At 41.3% G+C, this 15,724-nt stretch overlaps 2 protein-coding genes across 3 annotated transcripts in view; both read right to left on the bottom strand.

Annotated features, from left to right (window-relative positions):
• ACTA2 (actin alpha 2, smooth muscle) overlaps window positions 1–14,476 on the bottom strand; it is a 276,535-nt gene extending 262,059 nt beyond the window's left edge. For both annotated transcript variants that reach the window (XM_055274285.2, XM_063637127.1), the window contains exons 1-2: window positions 14,386–14,476; window positions 12,163–12,215 (exon numbers count right to left, since the gene is read on the bottom strand). The gene's annotated coding sequence lies outside the window, so the exon portion shown is untranslated. The remainder of the gene's footprint in view (window positions 1–12,162; window positions 12,216–14,385) is intronic.
• Window positions 12,533–14,349, bottom strand: CH25H (cholesterol 25-hydroxylase). Its single transcript, XM_055274299.2, has one exon. The coding sequence runs from the start codon at window positions 13,880–13,882 to the stop codon at window positions 13,064–13,066; it is 819 nt and encodes a 272-aa protein (XP_055130274.1). The 5' UTR covers window positions 13,883–14,349; the 3' UTR covers window positions 12,533–13,063.
• Window positions 14,477–15,724: the final 1,248 nt, after the last annotated feature.

The following is a 15,724-nucleotide window of genomic DNA, read 5'->3' as shown; positions in this document are numbered from 1 at the left end:
TTCAGTTAGCTAGTATTTTGTTAAGAATTTTTGCAAGTATGTTCATCAGGGATATTGGTCTGTAGTTTTCTTTTTTTGTTGTGTCCTTTCCTGGTTTTGGTATTAGGGTGATACTGGCTTCATAGAATAATTTAGGGAGGATTCCCTCTTTCTCTATCTTGTGGAATAGTGTCAATAGGATTGGTAACAATTCATCTTTGAATGTCTGGTAGAATTTAGCAGTGAATCTATCTGGTCCTGAATTTTTTTGTTGGTAATTTTTTTATTACCATTTCAATCTCGCTGCAAGTTGTTGGTATGTTCAGGGTTTCTAACTCTTCCTGATGTAAGCTAGGAGGATTGTATCTTTCCAAGAATTTGTCCATCACCTCTAGGTTTTTTAGTTTATGTGCATAAAGTTGTTCATAGTAGCCTTAAATGATCTTTTGTATTTCTGTGGTGTCAGTTGTAATATCTCCCGTTTCATTTCTAATTGAGCTTATTTGGATCTTCTCTCTTCTTTTCTTGGTTAATCTTGCTAATGGTCTATCAATTGTATTTTTCTTTTCAAAGAACCAGCTTTTTGTTTCATTTATCTTTTGTATTTTTTTGTTTGCTTCAGTTTCATTTAGTTCTGTTCTGATGTTGGTTATTTCCTTTCTTCTGCTGGGTTTGAGTTTGTTTTGTTCTTGTTTCTCTAGTTCCTTGCGGTGTGACCTTAGATTGTCTATCTGTGCCCTTTCAGACTTTTTGATGTAGGCATTTAAGGTTATGAACATTCATCTTAGCACTGCTTTGCTGTATCCCAGAGGTTTTGATAGGTTTTGTCACTATTGTTGTTCAGTTGGAAGAATTTTTTAATTTCCATCTTGATTTCATTGTTGACCCAATGATCATTCAGGAACAGGTTATTTAATTTCCATGTATTAGCATGGTTTTGGAGGTTCCTTTTGGAGTCGATTTTCAGTTTTATTCCACTGTGGTCTGAGAGAGTATTTGATGTAATTTCAATTTTCTTAAATTTACTGAGACTTGTTTTGTGGCCTATCATATGGTCTATCTTGGAGAAAGTTCTATGCACTGATGAATAGAATGTATATTCTTCAGTTGTTGGGTAGAATGTTCTGTAAATATCTGTTAAGACCATTTGTTTCAGGGTGTGGTTTAAATCCATTGTTTCTTTGTTGACTTTTTGTATTGATGACCTGTCTAGTGCTGTCAGTAGAGTATTAAAGTCCCCCACTATTATTAGGTTGCTGTCTATCTTATTTCTTAGGTCTAGTAGTAACTGTTTTATAAATTTGGGAACTCCAGTGTTAGGTGCATATATATTTAGGAATTTAGGATTGTGATATTTTCGTGTTGGAGAAGGACTTCTCTCATTATATAATGTCTCTCTTTGTCTTTTTTAACTGCTGTTGCTTTAAAGTTTGTTTTGTCTGATATAAGAATAGCTGCTCCTGCTTGCTTTTGGTGTCCATTTGCATAGAATGTCTTTTTTCCCTCCCTTTACCTTCCAAAGATTAAAGTTACGTGAAATATATTTTCTCCCCACAAAAGAATTAAATTAGAAACAAATAACAAAAAGATTTAAAAATTCACAAATATGTGGAAATTAAATAATGTTTATAAACTACAAATAGGTCAAAGAAGAAACCACTTGTGAATTCTGTCAAACATTCAGAGAATAATTAACACCAAACCTTCTCAAACTATTCCAAAACATAGATGAGGAGAGAACATGTTCTAACTCAATCTAGAAAGGCAGCATAATTACGCTGATACCAAAGTCAGTACAGAAAACTGCAAGTCAAAATCCCTTATAAGCATAGATGTAAACATACACAACAAAATACTAAGTAACAAAATCCAGCAGCATATTAAAAGGATGATTATGCATCATAACAAAGTGGGATTTATTCCAGTGTGCTTCAACCTCAATCAGATTAAATTAATAGAATAAAGGGGAAAAATCCTACACGATCATCTCAATATATACAGAGAAAGCATTGGACAAAAATCAAACACCCTTTCTTGTTAAAAACACACAACAAATTAGGAACGGAGGGACCTTCTTCACCATGATAAAGAGCATAAAAACCCCACAGATAACATCACACTTAATGGTGAAATACTGTAAGTGCTCTCCCTAATAATAAGACAAGCAGGTCTAATCTCATCACTTCTATTCAACATTGTATTTGAAGTTCCACACTATTTTATCAGTAAGAACATAAATAGGCCAGGTGCAATGGTTCATGCCTGTAATCTCAGCACTTTGGAAGGCCTAGGCAGGTGGATCATCTGAGTTCAGGAGTTCGATATCAGGCTGGCCAACCTGGTGAAACCCTGTCTTTACTAAAAATACAAAAATTAGCCAAGCATGGTTTCGGGCGCCTGTAATCCCAACTACTTGGGAGGCTGAGGCATGAGAATCCCTTGAACTTGTGAGGCGGAGGTTGCAGTGAGCCAAAATCGCACCATTGCACTCCAGTCTGGGTGACAGAGAAAGACTCCGTCTCAAAAAAAAAACAAAAACAAAAACATAAATAGATGCTCAACATCATTAGTCATTAGAAAATGCGCAAATCAAAATCACAATAAGATACTATTGTCCCATCAAAATAGCTATAATATTTAAATTATAATATTTTTAATAAAATGGCAGAATAAATAAAGCCATAGAGATGGAAAGTAGATTAATGTTCCCTACTAGAAACTAGCAGGAGCAGTGAATGAGGAGTAACTGGTAAGGAGTATGGATTTTTGGGTGGGAGTGATGAAAATCCTCTGGAATTTAATAGTGGTGACAGACAACTTTGTGAATATACTGACATCTACTGAGTTGGGCACTTTAAAGTAATTTAAATGGTGAATTTCATGTTATGTAAATTTTATCTCAATTTTTTTAAAAAACATACAAAGTATGGTCTCTGAACAAAATGGAATTAAATTAGAAATCAGTAACAGAGAGATATTTGGAAGCTCTCCAAATGTTGGAAACTAAATAACATACTTGACATGGTTATGGGACAAAAAATAAATCAAAAGTGAAATTGGAAATTATTTTGAATTATATTAAAATGAAAACACAACATAACAAAAATTTTAGGTTACAGCCAAAACAGTGCTCGTAGGAAACTTTATAGTGTTAAAATGTCTGTATCATTAGAAAAGAAAATACTAAAGCAATGACATCAACTTTCTCCTCTTAAATAGCACTTCCTGGAAGAGGCCTTCTCTTATGCCCTTTGGGCAGGAACTCTCCCTCACCTCCAGTTCTTCTCCACACATTAACCTAGTTCATGTTTTAAGAACTTACAGAAAGAAGAGCAAATTCAACTCAAAGTAAGCTGACTACAAGAAATAATATAGCTGAAAATAGAAATAAGTGAAATGTAAAAAGAAAACAATATAAAAAATGAAAGCAAAAGCATGTTCTTTCAGAAGATCAGTACATTGATAAACCTCTATTTAAAGTGATGAGGGGAAAAAAGATACAACTTATCTATGTTAGGTATGGGTAGGTGAGATAAATATACATTCTACAAATACGAGGATAATAAGAAAATTTTCTTTTTAACATTATATCCATTTTTTATTTAAAACTCTCAGAAAGCTAGGAATAAAAGGGAATTCTTCAATCTGATGGAGGGCATGTACAAAACATTTAGAAATAATTTCATACATAACAGTGAAATAATGAGTGTTTTTTCTCTAAGGTTAAGAACAAGGCAAGGATATCCTCTCTTGTATTACTTCTATTCAATTTTTACTGGAGGTTATAGCCTTCTAGCCAGAGCAAGAAAGCAAGAAAAAGGGGGGGAAAAAAGGCATCTAGATCAAAAGGAAGAGGTAAAATGTCGTTATTTGCATACACAATTTATTTGCATACTTCCATTCCATTCCATATCCCAACCTGTCAGAGTTTAGTTGTCTTTATTCTGCAGGCTGGGATCTGGGATGGAATGGAATCTCTTCAGCCCCAAGGGCATCCTACAGACACAGTGCCTCTGCACAATGCATGTACAACCGTAGTCCACAGTTACTACGGAGGCCGGATACCACTTTAGAAGATAATCTTTATCTAAGGATAAAACCTGCCTTAACAACTGGCTAATGAGCTTGAACCTGGAAAATCAGAGGTCAGAGAGAAATGGATAACAGGAAAGGAATTTGAATGGCAAGGGCTGGAAACAAGGAAGAACCCTTGGACAGGTGGAGCAATGGCAGCTGAAAGAGGGCATGACATGCTGAGTGAACACATTGGAAGAGACTGGAGCAAAATGATAGGACCAGCCTGGGCCCCAGCTCTGGCTTTTACCATAGAGCTATTTGATCTTAGGCAATTACTTTAAACTTTCCTTCTTGTCTGAGAAATAGGAATGAACACACAATGTACTTCACTTGGCTGGCTCCCTCTTGTCGTTCGGGTCTCCTTTTAAACATCACTTTCTCAAAGAGGCCTTCCCTTATCCCTCTTCTGCAGGAACCCTCCCCACCTCCCAGATCCTCTCCATCATATCAAATCAGTTCTCTGTTTTTCATAGCATTAACATAATCTGAAATTAATTTATGTATTTGTTTATCATCTGGGGTGGATCTTTGAGGTGAGTTAATAAAGGTATTACTTAACCAAGCAGATTGTTGGCTTTGAAAATAAGATTGTTTTGGCCGGGTGCGGTGGCTCACGCCTGTAATCCCAGCACTTCGGGAGGCCGAGGCAGGCAGATCACCTGAGATCAGGAGTTCAAAAGCACCCTGGCCAACATGGTGAAACCCCATCTTTACTAAAAATACAGAAATTAGTTGGGTGTGGTGGTGCATGTCTATAATCCCAGCTACTTGGGAGGCTGAGGCAGGAGAATTGCTTGAATCCAGAAGGCAGAGGTTGCAGTGAGCCAAGATCGCGACACTGCACTCCAGCCTGGTTGATGAAGACTCCATCTCAAAAAAAAATAAATAAATAAATAAAATAAAAAAGGAAAGAAAAGAAGGTTGTTTTAAAGATAAAAAGGAATCATATGTACAAAGCATTTAGCCCAACAGCTATGAGCTATAGTCAGTAATTGTTATATAATAGCCATTATTATCATTATTCTTGTCACTGTTATCATGATTATTTATTATCACACTGTAGGTGCTCATTAAGGTGTTGGTTGTATTGAAGTGCTGAGCATTAGGCCAGGGAGGCAACATAGAGTAGTCCTGAGTGGCCTGATGTGCTGGGCTCTGTGCTGGTAACACGGTCAAAGCCTTCAACCAGAGCAGCCCACTAGGAGGGTCAAACCAGAAGAAGCCCCTTGGACAACCAGACCATAGCTCCTGGCTGGATGCACAGCTGGCTGGATGCTCAGCTACCAGGTCTGAAACCCACCTCTGCAGTCCCCTTCCCATCCCTCTTCATTGCCCTTCAGGAGGTCTCCACCCCATCTCACCAGAACAGTGTAGGTTATACCTGCACTGTATACAAATTGTTTTTTTGCAAACTTTTTTCATTTATGGTCCACTTTTTTCTTTCATTGATGAACACTAGTCCTTCCGTCCAATCTCATACCATCCCTGTGAGCAAGTCCAGTGGTGGGTTATATGGAAAAAGTTGCCTATGGACATATTCCTTTGAATGGGTTGATTCACAGTCTAGCTTCTTGTTATGAAAATACAATCTGTGCTTGCAGCAACTCACCTTTTCCTTGCAGAAAAAGGAACAAGTTCTCAAAGACAAAACTCTTCTAAGCAAACTTTGATTCATTTTTCTATGAGATCATGAGAAGATGTGACAAAGAAAAACAGCTCCTGAGGGGATGGCAGAGTCCAGTGATGACAACTCATAAGGGCAGGTTCCGAAAGGGTGAGCCTGGTGTGTACCATGGCTCTGCCACTTACTAGTTAAAAGATATGAGATGAGTTTCTGAATGTCTCTGTGTCATTCATGGGTTGCTGTTAGGAATTAAATGAGTTACTAGATGTAAAATGAGTTGAGAGAATCTCATACCTAGTAAGCATTTGATGAATGTCAGCCAAGAACAAAACAAAAGAACAAGGCAGCAAAAGAGACACAGCTGGAAACAAACACACAGAGACAGGAAAAATACCAAGAGGTGTCAAGATGTGTCAAATGGAAAGTTAGCCCAACAGAGGAAGTCAAGGTGTGTGTTAGGAAGCTACTAGCATCAGCTGGGACCTCAAACCCATGGAGAACACAATGTGGCACTATAGGACCCATTACCCATAAGAGGTCTGTTAGGAAATAAGGATATGCCCTCCATGGGAAGGATAGGATTGAGGTAAAGTTTGGGCTTCCAATTAGACTTTGGTTCAAAGTCTTTTTTATGAGACTTGAGATGTCTTTAGCAAACATTTGGAATAAAGTCTGTACTTGAATTGCTATAAAATAGCACTTGCTCACCTTGGGTAATAGAAGGTCAAGATGGGGTTGGCTGGTACTAAATTATGTCAGAACGCTCATTTTGTTCTTCACATTGGCCCCTAACAACCACACATAGTCAGTTTGCCTTCCTGGCCTGTGGGGCACCACAGCCTCTGGCTGTCAATTAGGATATGGCTATTCATTGTGCACTGATGACAACCACACAAAACCTCCTATAGAGGTTTGCACTAAGGGGCTTCCTCCTACAACCTAAAGGCAAAAGGACACCACAGAACCCTCAGGTTTTAACCAATATCCTCTTTACATACAAAAACCAGAAAGGTATTTAACCAGCCCAAGAAGAAGAATCTATTAGAAAGTCATAGAACCCAAAGGCAAAAAGTGTAGCAGGTTTAGGGTCGAGAACCTGGGCCTATAGAGCTTCCAGAAACCAGGTCAGTGGTCTGCTCCCAGAACTGCCATTCCCCTTTCCAATCCTTCTAGGGGTATGTGTCTCTCATTTCCCACTCCCTGAAAATCTGCTCATCCTCCTTTCATTCTGTGTACAGATGGGCTTTCCTGGCATCATTATTCACACAGTACGAATGGCAGCCCCAAAATGGTCACCTGGATCTGCTGGTTTACATATCCTAAATTCCTGGAAAATAGCCTAATTCTTCCCAGGTGGATCAGATTTCCAACTATAGTACAGAAAGCTGTGGCCATGATGTAGGGATCATATAGTATAACAATAGATACAGGGACCCAATCTGTGTTTGTGTGTGTGCATAGTGGGGGTTGAGGAAGTTCTTAAAGAAAGGGGTCTGGGTTTTGCAGGCTCCCAGACATACCTTCTTCCACCTGAGAGGCTTTCTCTGGTAGGTCAGGAGAATGGATGAGCAAAGGATGGATTATAGACTGGTGTGTGTGTATGTGTGTGTGTGTGTGTGTGTGTGTTTGTGGTAAATTGGCTTCAAAGCTAAAACTCAGAACATGAGGTCCTAGATTAATTTATTATCACCATCAACATTTGGTCTAATTGACGTACTATATACTACACATATTTAAAGTATACAATTTGATAATTGTTGGCATTCGTATATACCTGTGAAACGATCCCCACAATCAAGATAGTGAACATATCCCTCATTACTAAATGTTTTCTCATACCTGTTTGGTAATTCATGTTTGCTGCCCCTCTCTTCACCAAACAACTACTGATCTACTTTCTGTCCCCATGAATTCATTTGCATTTTCTGGAGTTTTATATGATTGAACTATATAGTAAATAATCTTTTTTTGTCTGGCTTCTTTTACTCAGCATAATTAGGACACAACCTTGTTGCTGCATTTATTAATCATCTTTTCCTGTTTATTGCTGAGTCATAGTCCATTGTGTGAATGCTTTTTTTTTTTTTTTAAACTAGTTCAACCGTTGTGGGAGTCAGTGTGGTGATTCCTCAGGGATCTAGAACTAGAAATACCATTTGACCCAACCATCCCATTACTGGGTATATATCCAAAGGACTATAAATCATGCTGCTATAAAGACACATGCACATATATGTGAATGCTTTTTTAAACATTTTTTAAACAAAGTTTTTCAGAGTTCACAGAAATAAAAAAAAATGTTCACACTATGTACCCACAAAAGTACGTGGCAGGGTGGATCTTAGCAAAATTTGAAATAAACACTTCACTCAAGTTGCTACAAGTCGGCGGAGCTATTTATGTTGGGTTTATGCAAATGATTAGCAAAGAATATTGATTGAAGCAATTTCTAAGTAGTGTCCCTTAACTGCCTTCTTGATACTCAGCAAGAGACAGTAAGTAACTTGTTCAGGGTCACAGAGTTTATAAGCAGTGGAGCCAGGATTGGAATCCAGACAGAACTTGCAACAGTCGCCTAACTGGAATCACTGCCACTGTTCACTGCTGCCAGTTACCTTCTTGAACCAGATCTAATATCACTCCCTTGCTTGAAATCTGTGGACCACCCTCCCCACTCCCTCAATTGCCCAAGTCCAGGTTTCAATGCATTTATCCATCTATTCATTATAAATCGACAAATAACAAGAAGCTCTAACATTTGTTTCAAAGCAATTTTACATACAATCTCTCAAAAACCGTGGAACATAAGCAGGTGAGTCAACAGTTCTAAAAAGTTTCAATGGCTTGTGAAGAGGCAAGGCAGAAAATGTTTGTTGCTGGGACCCAATTCCAGGCCCTAACTGCCTTGTTAGACATATACTTTAAGTGTCGGACACATTTCTTCCTTGCTTATTCAGTGCTCAGAGCTTCCTGCCATGTTTCAGGAATGTCAAGTTCTTTCATCCCTCTCTAATTTTGCAACTGCTCTTTCTTCTGCCAGGTATGCCCTGTACCCTGCTTAGTGAAGACACAAATCCTTCGTGATTTAACTCAAATGTCCCATCTCTTCTTGGACTCCCTTAACAACCTGTTAACATCCTCCATTACAGCACTGGCCACATTAGATTAAATGCATTTGCTTGCCTGACTCTCTTTCCCAGTAGAGTGTGACCTCCTCTAGAACAGAGATTTATGAGTGGTGATCATGGCCTGAGTTAGAAATCTGGAATTGACTAGTGATGGAAGATGGAGAAGAACAAGAAGGAATGTTTGAGAAATGCATGATTAATGGCAAAGGTGTGTTTCTAGTTCTTCCAGGATTCATGCAACACTGAACCAATGTTTATTAAGAACTAGGTATAGTACTAGAGGCAGAAATAAATGGTAGATAGGACACGAATAGTTGTGTGTTTATGTTTATGTATGTGAAGAGAGAGAGAAGAGGAGGCATAGTGTGTGTGTACACATCTAGTACATATAGCAGGTTTATACATGTTTACAAATATAGTGTGTGTACATATAATGTGTACATATATAGTATATAGTGTGCTTATACATGTGTGCATATGTACAGCATATGTATATAGTGTATAAACACATCTATGTGTACATATAATGGCATATAGTCATAGAGTTTGTGTGTATCGTGCATACATATATAGCATGTTTACATGTTACATGCATATGCACATATACATCGTGTATGTGAATATACATGCGTATACACATTGTGTGTACTAGAATGCAATGCAGTAAGACATTTATAGACTACATTAGGAGATGGTAGGGAGGATATTAATTATAAACAATACAGGTATTTTTTAGTAAAATGAGAAGCACCTTGAGGCTTGCCTCCCTATTGTGGTGAAAGAAGAGCCATTGAAAAGAGAAGGAACAGCTGGAGAATGAGGATGGAAAGGAGTTGAGAGAAACCTCACTGAAGTAAAGCAAGAACCACATTCTAAGATGAGCTGGTTTGAAAATCAAATTCCTCTTAAAAAAAAAAAGGAGAAGGAGAAGGAAGAGGAGGAAGAGGAGGAAGAGGAGGAAGAGGAGGAAGAGGAGGAAGAGGAGGAAGAGGATGAGGAAGAGGAAGAGGAGGAGGAGGAGGAGGAGGAGGAGGAAGAGGAGGAGGAGGAGGAGGAGGAGGAGGAGGAGGAAGAGGAGGAGGAAGAGGAAGAGGAAGAGGAAGAGGAAGAGGAAGAGGAAGAGGAAGAGGAAGAAGAAGAAGAAGAAGAAGAAGAAGAAGAAGAAGAAAGCAAGCCAAGGAAATGGAACACCAAGGGGGGAAAAGTCACTGGATTTGAGCATTAGGAAATTAGTAGGCAACCCAGAGCAAAAGTTTCCAGAGGAATGGGAGTAGAATGACTGAGAGGTAAAGAAGTAGAATCAAACAAACATAGACTTCTGTCTCTTTATAAAACTTTTGCCTTGAAAGGATGGTGGGAGAAGTAGCTTGTGATGGAAGCAGAACCAACAACTTGGCTTTATTTGATTCCCCGGAATATGAGAGAGCACAAACATGTTTGTGAACAAAAAGCTTTGACCATTCTGAACTGCAGTCCTAGCACTCACACTGGGAAGCATCAGTCACAGCAAACACGACTACAGCCAGGATTTCGGATTCATCTAGCACTTTGCGTCTAGTAACTCAAAAATCCCTCACAACAACTCAGCAAGGAATGGTCTATGATCAACAGATAATGAAGCTAAGGCACAGAGAGGTTAAGTACCTTATCCAAAGTCACTCAGCTAGTAAGTCCCAGAACCCAGATTCCCACCCAGGTAATCTGGCTGCAGTAGTTGCATTTGTAGCACAGGTGCAATGAAGGATGCAGAAAACACAGTCCTTGACCTGCCTCCTGCTCTCCCAGGGCCTGGTTAGACTGGCCTTGATCTACCTCCCCTGGCTTTCTCCCCTACCCAGGCAGAGGCTTTAGCAGCCATGTGGAAGTGAAGCAGTGGGCCAGGGTAACACTGTTTCAGGGGTAGTAACAAAGGAGGAACAACAGAGGGAGGCCATTTGTTGGTGTTGCAGGGTTTGCAGCTCTCTCGCAGTTATCAGAAGAGAAGCACAGTATACACCACCAGACCTAAGTTTAGTAGAACTGGCTCCCACTCCTCCTCGTATTTTGTAACCTGGAAAAAGGTACTTAACCTGTGTGGGTACCAATCCTCTATCCATAACATAGGATGATGATGATAATAATAACTATTCTACATCCCTATGGTGTTGTTGTAAGGAGCAAGTGAGAAATTGTGTGACAGCGCATGCGCATATAAACTTTTTCTTTACTATTTTTATTAACAGGTTCTCAAGCTATCTGAAAAATTGCTCATCCTCTCCACTTCCCCAGTTCTACCTCCCAAGGCATTAAATACTGTTAAGACATTCGATTGTGAGAAAGTGTTTCTAAATCCAAATTGTGCACTTTCCGTGTGTATAATTTGCCCAAAATCGAAAATTCCCTTATGCAGTGATGCAACATGATACATTTTTACAATTCTCTGAGGATAAGCTGTGATAAATTGTCATTATCCATGATTTACAGGCAGCTTTTGAGTGCCTACAGCTGCTTACAACTCATAGTTGCACCATAGATTCCATACCTGCCTGTTTATCCGTCTCTTCTTACTCCAGGTGCCATGTGCATCATGATAATAGTATACTACCATCAATGTAGCATTTTCTCCTCACATCTCACTTCCTCTTTTCATGGATTTCACGTTTATAAATCAATATCATCTTTAAATCCCAGCCTGGTCCTGATACAGACAGAGGAGGAGGTAACTTCAGTCAAGAAGCTAAAGGAACACACACGTTGAAGGGAACATGGGAAAACTGGCTGTGAGGTTCCACATTCTGGGGCATTCTGCCAGACATTTGGAGGGCCTAACCATATTTCTTGGGAGTCTCATTTGGCAGACCATGGAGACCAGGTCTCTAAATGGATGTTTTACCTTTAAACATGACAGTTTGGTTCAAATATAATGAGCCAAGAATTACACACGAAGCTGCCATTCTTTACATTTTGTCTAAATTGTCTTGATTTTTAACTCTACACTATATAAACTATATTCCAAAAACAAAATTAAAATGAATAGGCAGGAGTTAGATGGGGTGGGTGATGGGTGATGGGTATGTGGTTAATAATAGGAATATTTACTGTCATCTGCAAGAACATCTGGGACACCTCCTCCTTTTCCACATGAGGAACCAGGGATCCAGGGCCAAATTTCACTTTATCTTTCTTTTAGAAAGGGCTGTACCTACCTGCATGTATGTTTTAATTAAGAAAACTGAATATACAGAAATTCCAGATTTCAGAAGCAATGCTTTGATGTTCATTTGCAGTAGCTACGGATGGATTCATGAAAACAGGGGCTTCCTCAGAATCCCCTTGCACATCTCTCAGCCACTCTAGTGTATAGTATTGACTCACCAGTTTTGCAAAGCAAGGCACACCTCCAATTCTGTTCTTCTCCTAATCCATTCCTGCAAATAATAAAATGATTGCTCAGTGTTAATCTTTCCATGAAACTTTACAGAGTAATCCTATCATTTGCCTGTTATGCAGAAATCAGCTGAAAAGCATTAGGAACATTAGCGTTTTTTTCCTCCATGAAACTGCTAGAGCACAGCAGAGCCCCTTCTCCTGCCTCCTTTTCTCTAACAATCCCTGACAGAACATCCTACACCCAGATTCGTCTCTTTCCATGGTAAAGCTGATGGAGGCTTAGAAGGACACTTGGTATGCCCGCTCCCTCTTCCCTTCTTTATCAGTCAAAATACCAGTGAAACGGGAGTCAATACTTATTTGATTCATGGTTTTTTTTTCTTTTTTAAAGCACGAATAACATTTCTTTCAAAATAAATATACAGTTCTATAAAAAATATAAGAAGGTACTATAATCTTGGTCACTGTCCAGCAGAAACATGTTTGATTGCTTTTAGAGTCAGAAGTCAACACCATCCACAAAAATACGTTCTTTTAGCCAGGTTTTAGAACACTTTGAAACATAGAAAATTCCTTATTCTACAAACAAGTCCTTTTAGAGATACTCTAAATATGCCAGTGATGAATGTCTAATTCATATTCAGGATTCAAGGCTATTGAGGTGAGCTAGACTAAGAATACCAAGAACACAAAATTGTATTGATACACAAACAGTATGTAAATTACTTTGTCAGATTACAAAAATGCATCAGGTTTTATCTATGGTTTTCATCAGTTAATAAGTTAGTTGCTTTAAAAATATATATAGCTCAGGTGTTTGTTTCTCTTCATTGAAGTGTGAAAGGCACAGCAGTCCTGAGTCTTAGGGGCACCCACCGCAGCCACATCACCGCGCTGGGACAGATGCAGTCCGCAGCGTTCCCAGTATTTTGTCCCAGTGTGTAAAGTACGGAGCGAAGTTGCAGTTAAAGTGAGAGTGATGCAGGTCGTGGTGCACCACACCCCCGTACCACCCGAAGGGCACCAGTCTGTGAGTGGACCAAGGGAAGTTGTAGCCGGAGTGGTCCTCCACGGACAGCCAGATGTTGACCACGTGGAAGGTAAGGGTGGTGAGCGGGTGGCACCCGAGCAGTGTGACGTTTATCATGTCGAAGAAGCCCAAAGAAAACAGTTCCCAGACGCTCATATACTGCGTTGCCAGCGCGAACGAGGACGAGTTCTGGTGGTGCACCTTGTGGAAGGTGCGGTACAGCCAGGGCACCTTGTGGTGCAGCAGGTGCCACACGAAGAACTCCATGTCGAAGAGTAGCAGGCAGAACAGGATGTGGTGCAGCAGCAGGAGCAGCTCGGGAGCTTCGTGGGGCAGGAGGGCCGGGCTGCGGGCCCAATGCAGCAGCGTCACGGGGAACACAAACATCACATGCTGGTAGAGGGTCTGCCCCAAGCAAGGTAGCAGCTGCCGCGCGGATGGCGAGAAGTCAGGGTGGATCTTGTAGCACCGCAGGGCGGGCACCCAGGAGCACAGGATATCCAGGACCACGAAGGGCAGGCAAAAGCCCACGTATGTGGTGATGGAGAAGATGACTGGGAAGAAGGGCGACTGTAGCAGGGCCTCCCAGCTCCTCAGGTGGTCCCAGAGGGGCTGCAGGAACAGCTGCCCGGAGCTGCAAAGGACCTGGGGGTCGGAGCAGTTGTGGCAGCTCATGGCGAGGCTGTGCAAGGCAGCTGAGGCTGCTGCTCGAGTCCCACCAACTTTTCACAGACTCGCGGCCCCGCCCTGAGTGATGTCAGCTGCCTTTCCATCCCTTTCCCGGCGATGCGAAGCTTGAATAAGTAAGCAACCCGGCAGAGTGGCGCTTGATTGCTGTAAATGTGCTCATCTGTAGCCGCATCTTGCCGACTTTTAGATATGCGTGTATGCAGTGGCACTTCGTACTTTTCATATAAGTTCTGATTTTTCAGTTGACGTACAATTAACGCGTGATACAATGTACAGATCTACCGTGTGGAGTTTCTATGAGTCTGGCAACTCAGTTCACGTGTGTCATCACGGGTCTCAAACTAGACCGTTTACATTGCCACCAGAAAGCGCTCCTTTGCAATCAATGGAGAATTGTGTTTTTTAATGCATACGTATAACTGCATCCACGTGCTTTCATAAAGACGCAAGCATAATCGCATTTTTAAAAACTGTTTAAAGCTACATACCGTCTGTAGCTCGGGTGTTTTCTGAGAACCCGGTTGCGGTCTATCCAGCGGCGATCGAGAAACGAACCCTTTGCACGGGGAACCGCTGGTCCCCAAACGCCGGCGGTGACCGTCAGCTCAGGAAATCAGACGGGATGGGTGGCCGGATGGGAACCTCCGCCAGCTCCAGCTTCTCCCCAGAGTTTTCCTGGCCGGCGGGCAGCAAGCTAGAGAGACCACGCACGCAGGCTCTCAGGGAGAGGCCGCAGCCCGGCCGCGGAGCTACCCTCGGCGGCGAGTCCCGGGGCGCCGGGCCCGCGTTCGGAGCCGGAGGCACCACACAGAGGAAAGAGGGCTCCGCAGCAGCCAGGCTCAGCTTTGCCGGGGAAATGCTGGATTTAACGCCCAGCCTGCGCCAATCTGGCTAAAAAGCCCCTTGTATCTCAATTTGGGGTGGGAACACTTAATTCAGCAAACCACCTGCGTTGTTCGTCAAGGGAAAGAGATGTGAGTTCCTGAAGCCTCCCGGGAGGCTGTTGAAGGACCAGGTGATGTCGTCACTACCCTGCCCTTCCCCCTGTTGGCTTTGCGGGGCCAACTTGCCCTCGCCCTCTGCCTCCAGTCCTTGAATCCACTCCATGCCCACAGAGCCCGGCTACGGGGCTCGTCTCTATCCCCTGCGTTTCTCCGCCACCTAACTGGGGTCCTCGGGCCAGGGGCCACCGAGGACAAGGAGGTCGGTACTAGGAGAGCTCTTGAGAGACCCTGGGAACAGCATAAAAATCCTGGCGTTCAACCCGGGGTCTGACACGATACAAGGGTCCCTTAGAGGATGGACGTTTCCGACACCAGCTTTGAAGCCGGGGAGCACTCCTAATTCATGCTTAGTGTCTTGTATCTATGTGGTTGGGTCCAGCCCTTCACTCCTTGAAGCTCGCATTTTCTTATCCCCCAGATTCCCCACAAAGGGAAATTGAGAGTATTAAATGGAAAAATAATAAGTCTATCGTGTAAAGCCCACCTACTAGGTGCCACGCATTGGCTAAATGTTTTATTTGAATTGATTTATCCAATCCTCAAAACAGCTGACTTCCTCACCCTGCCAAGAAGTAGGATTATTATTATTGCTGTGGGTTTACAGCAGTAAAATCATAGGTCCTAGCACAAAGCAAACACACAAAGTAATATGCATGGTATTTTAAATTTGTACTCCGCACGTTACCTAAAGAATAACTGAGAAATTTGAAATTAAAATCAAGATTATGTAAAGAGAAATAAAAGACATAAAGCCATCTATTATGAGGAAAGAACAATTACTACAAAAATATGGACCAATATATGGGCCTAAAACTAAGATAAT

This window comes from Symphalangus syndactylus, chromosome 4, assembly GCF_028878055.3.
Source record: "Symphalangus syndactylus isolate Jambi chromosome 4, NHGRI_mSymSyn1-v2.1_pri, whole genome shotgun sequence".
In the NCBI taxonomy this organism is placed as follows: Eukaryota; Metazoa; Chordata; class Mammalia; order Primates; family Hylobatidae; genus Symphalangus; species Symphalangus syndactylus.
Note: the sequence above shows the minus strand (reverse complement) of the source record. Positions and strands in the feature narration are given on the sequence as shown.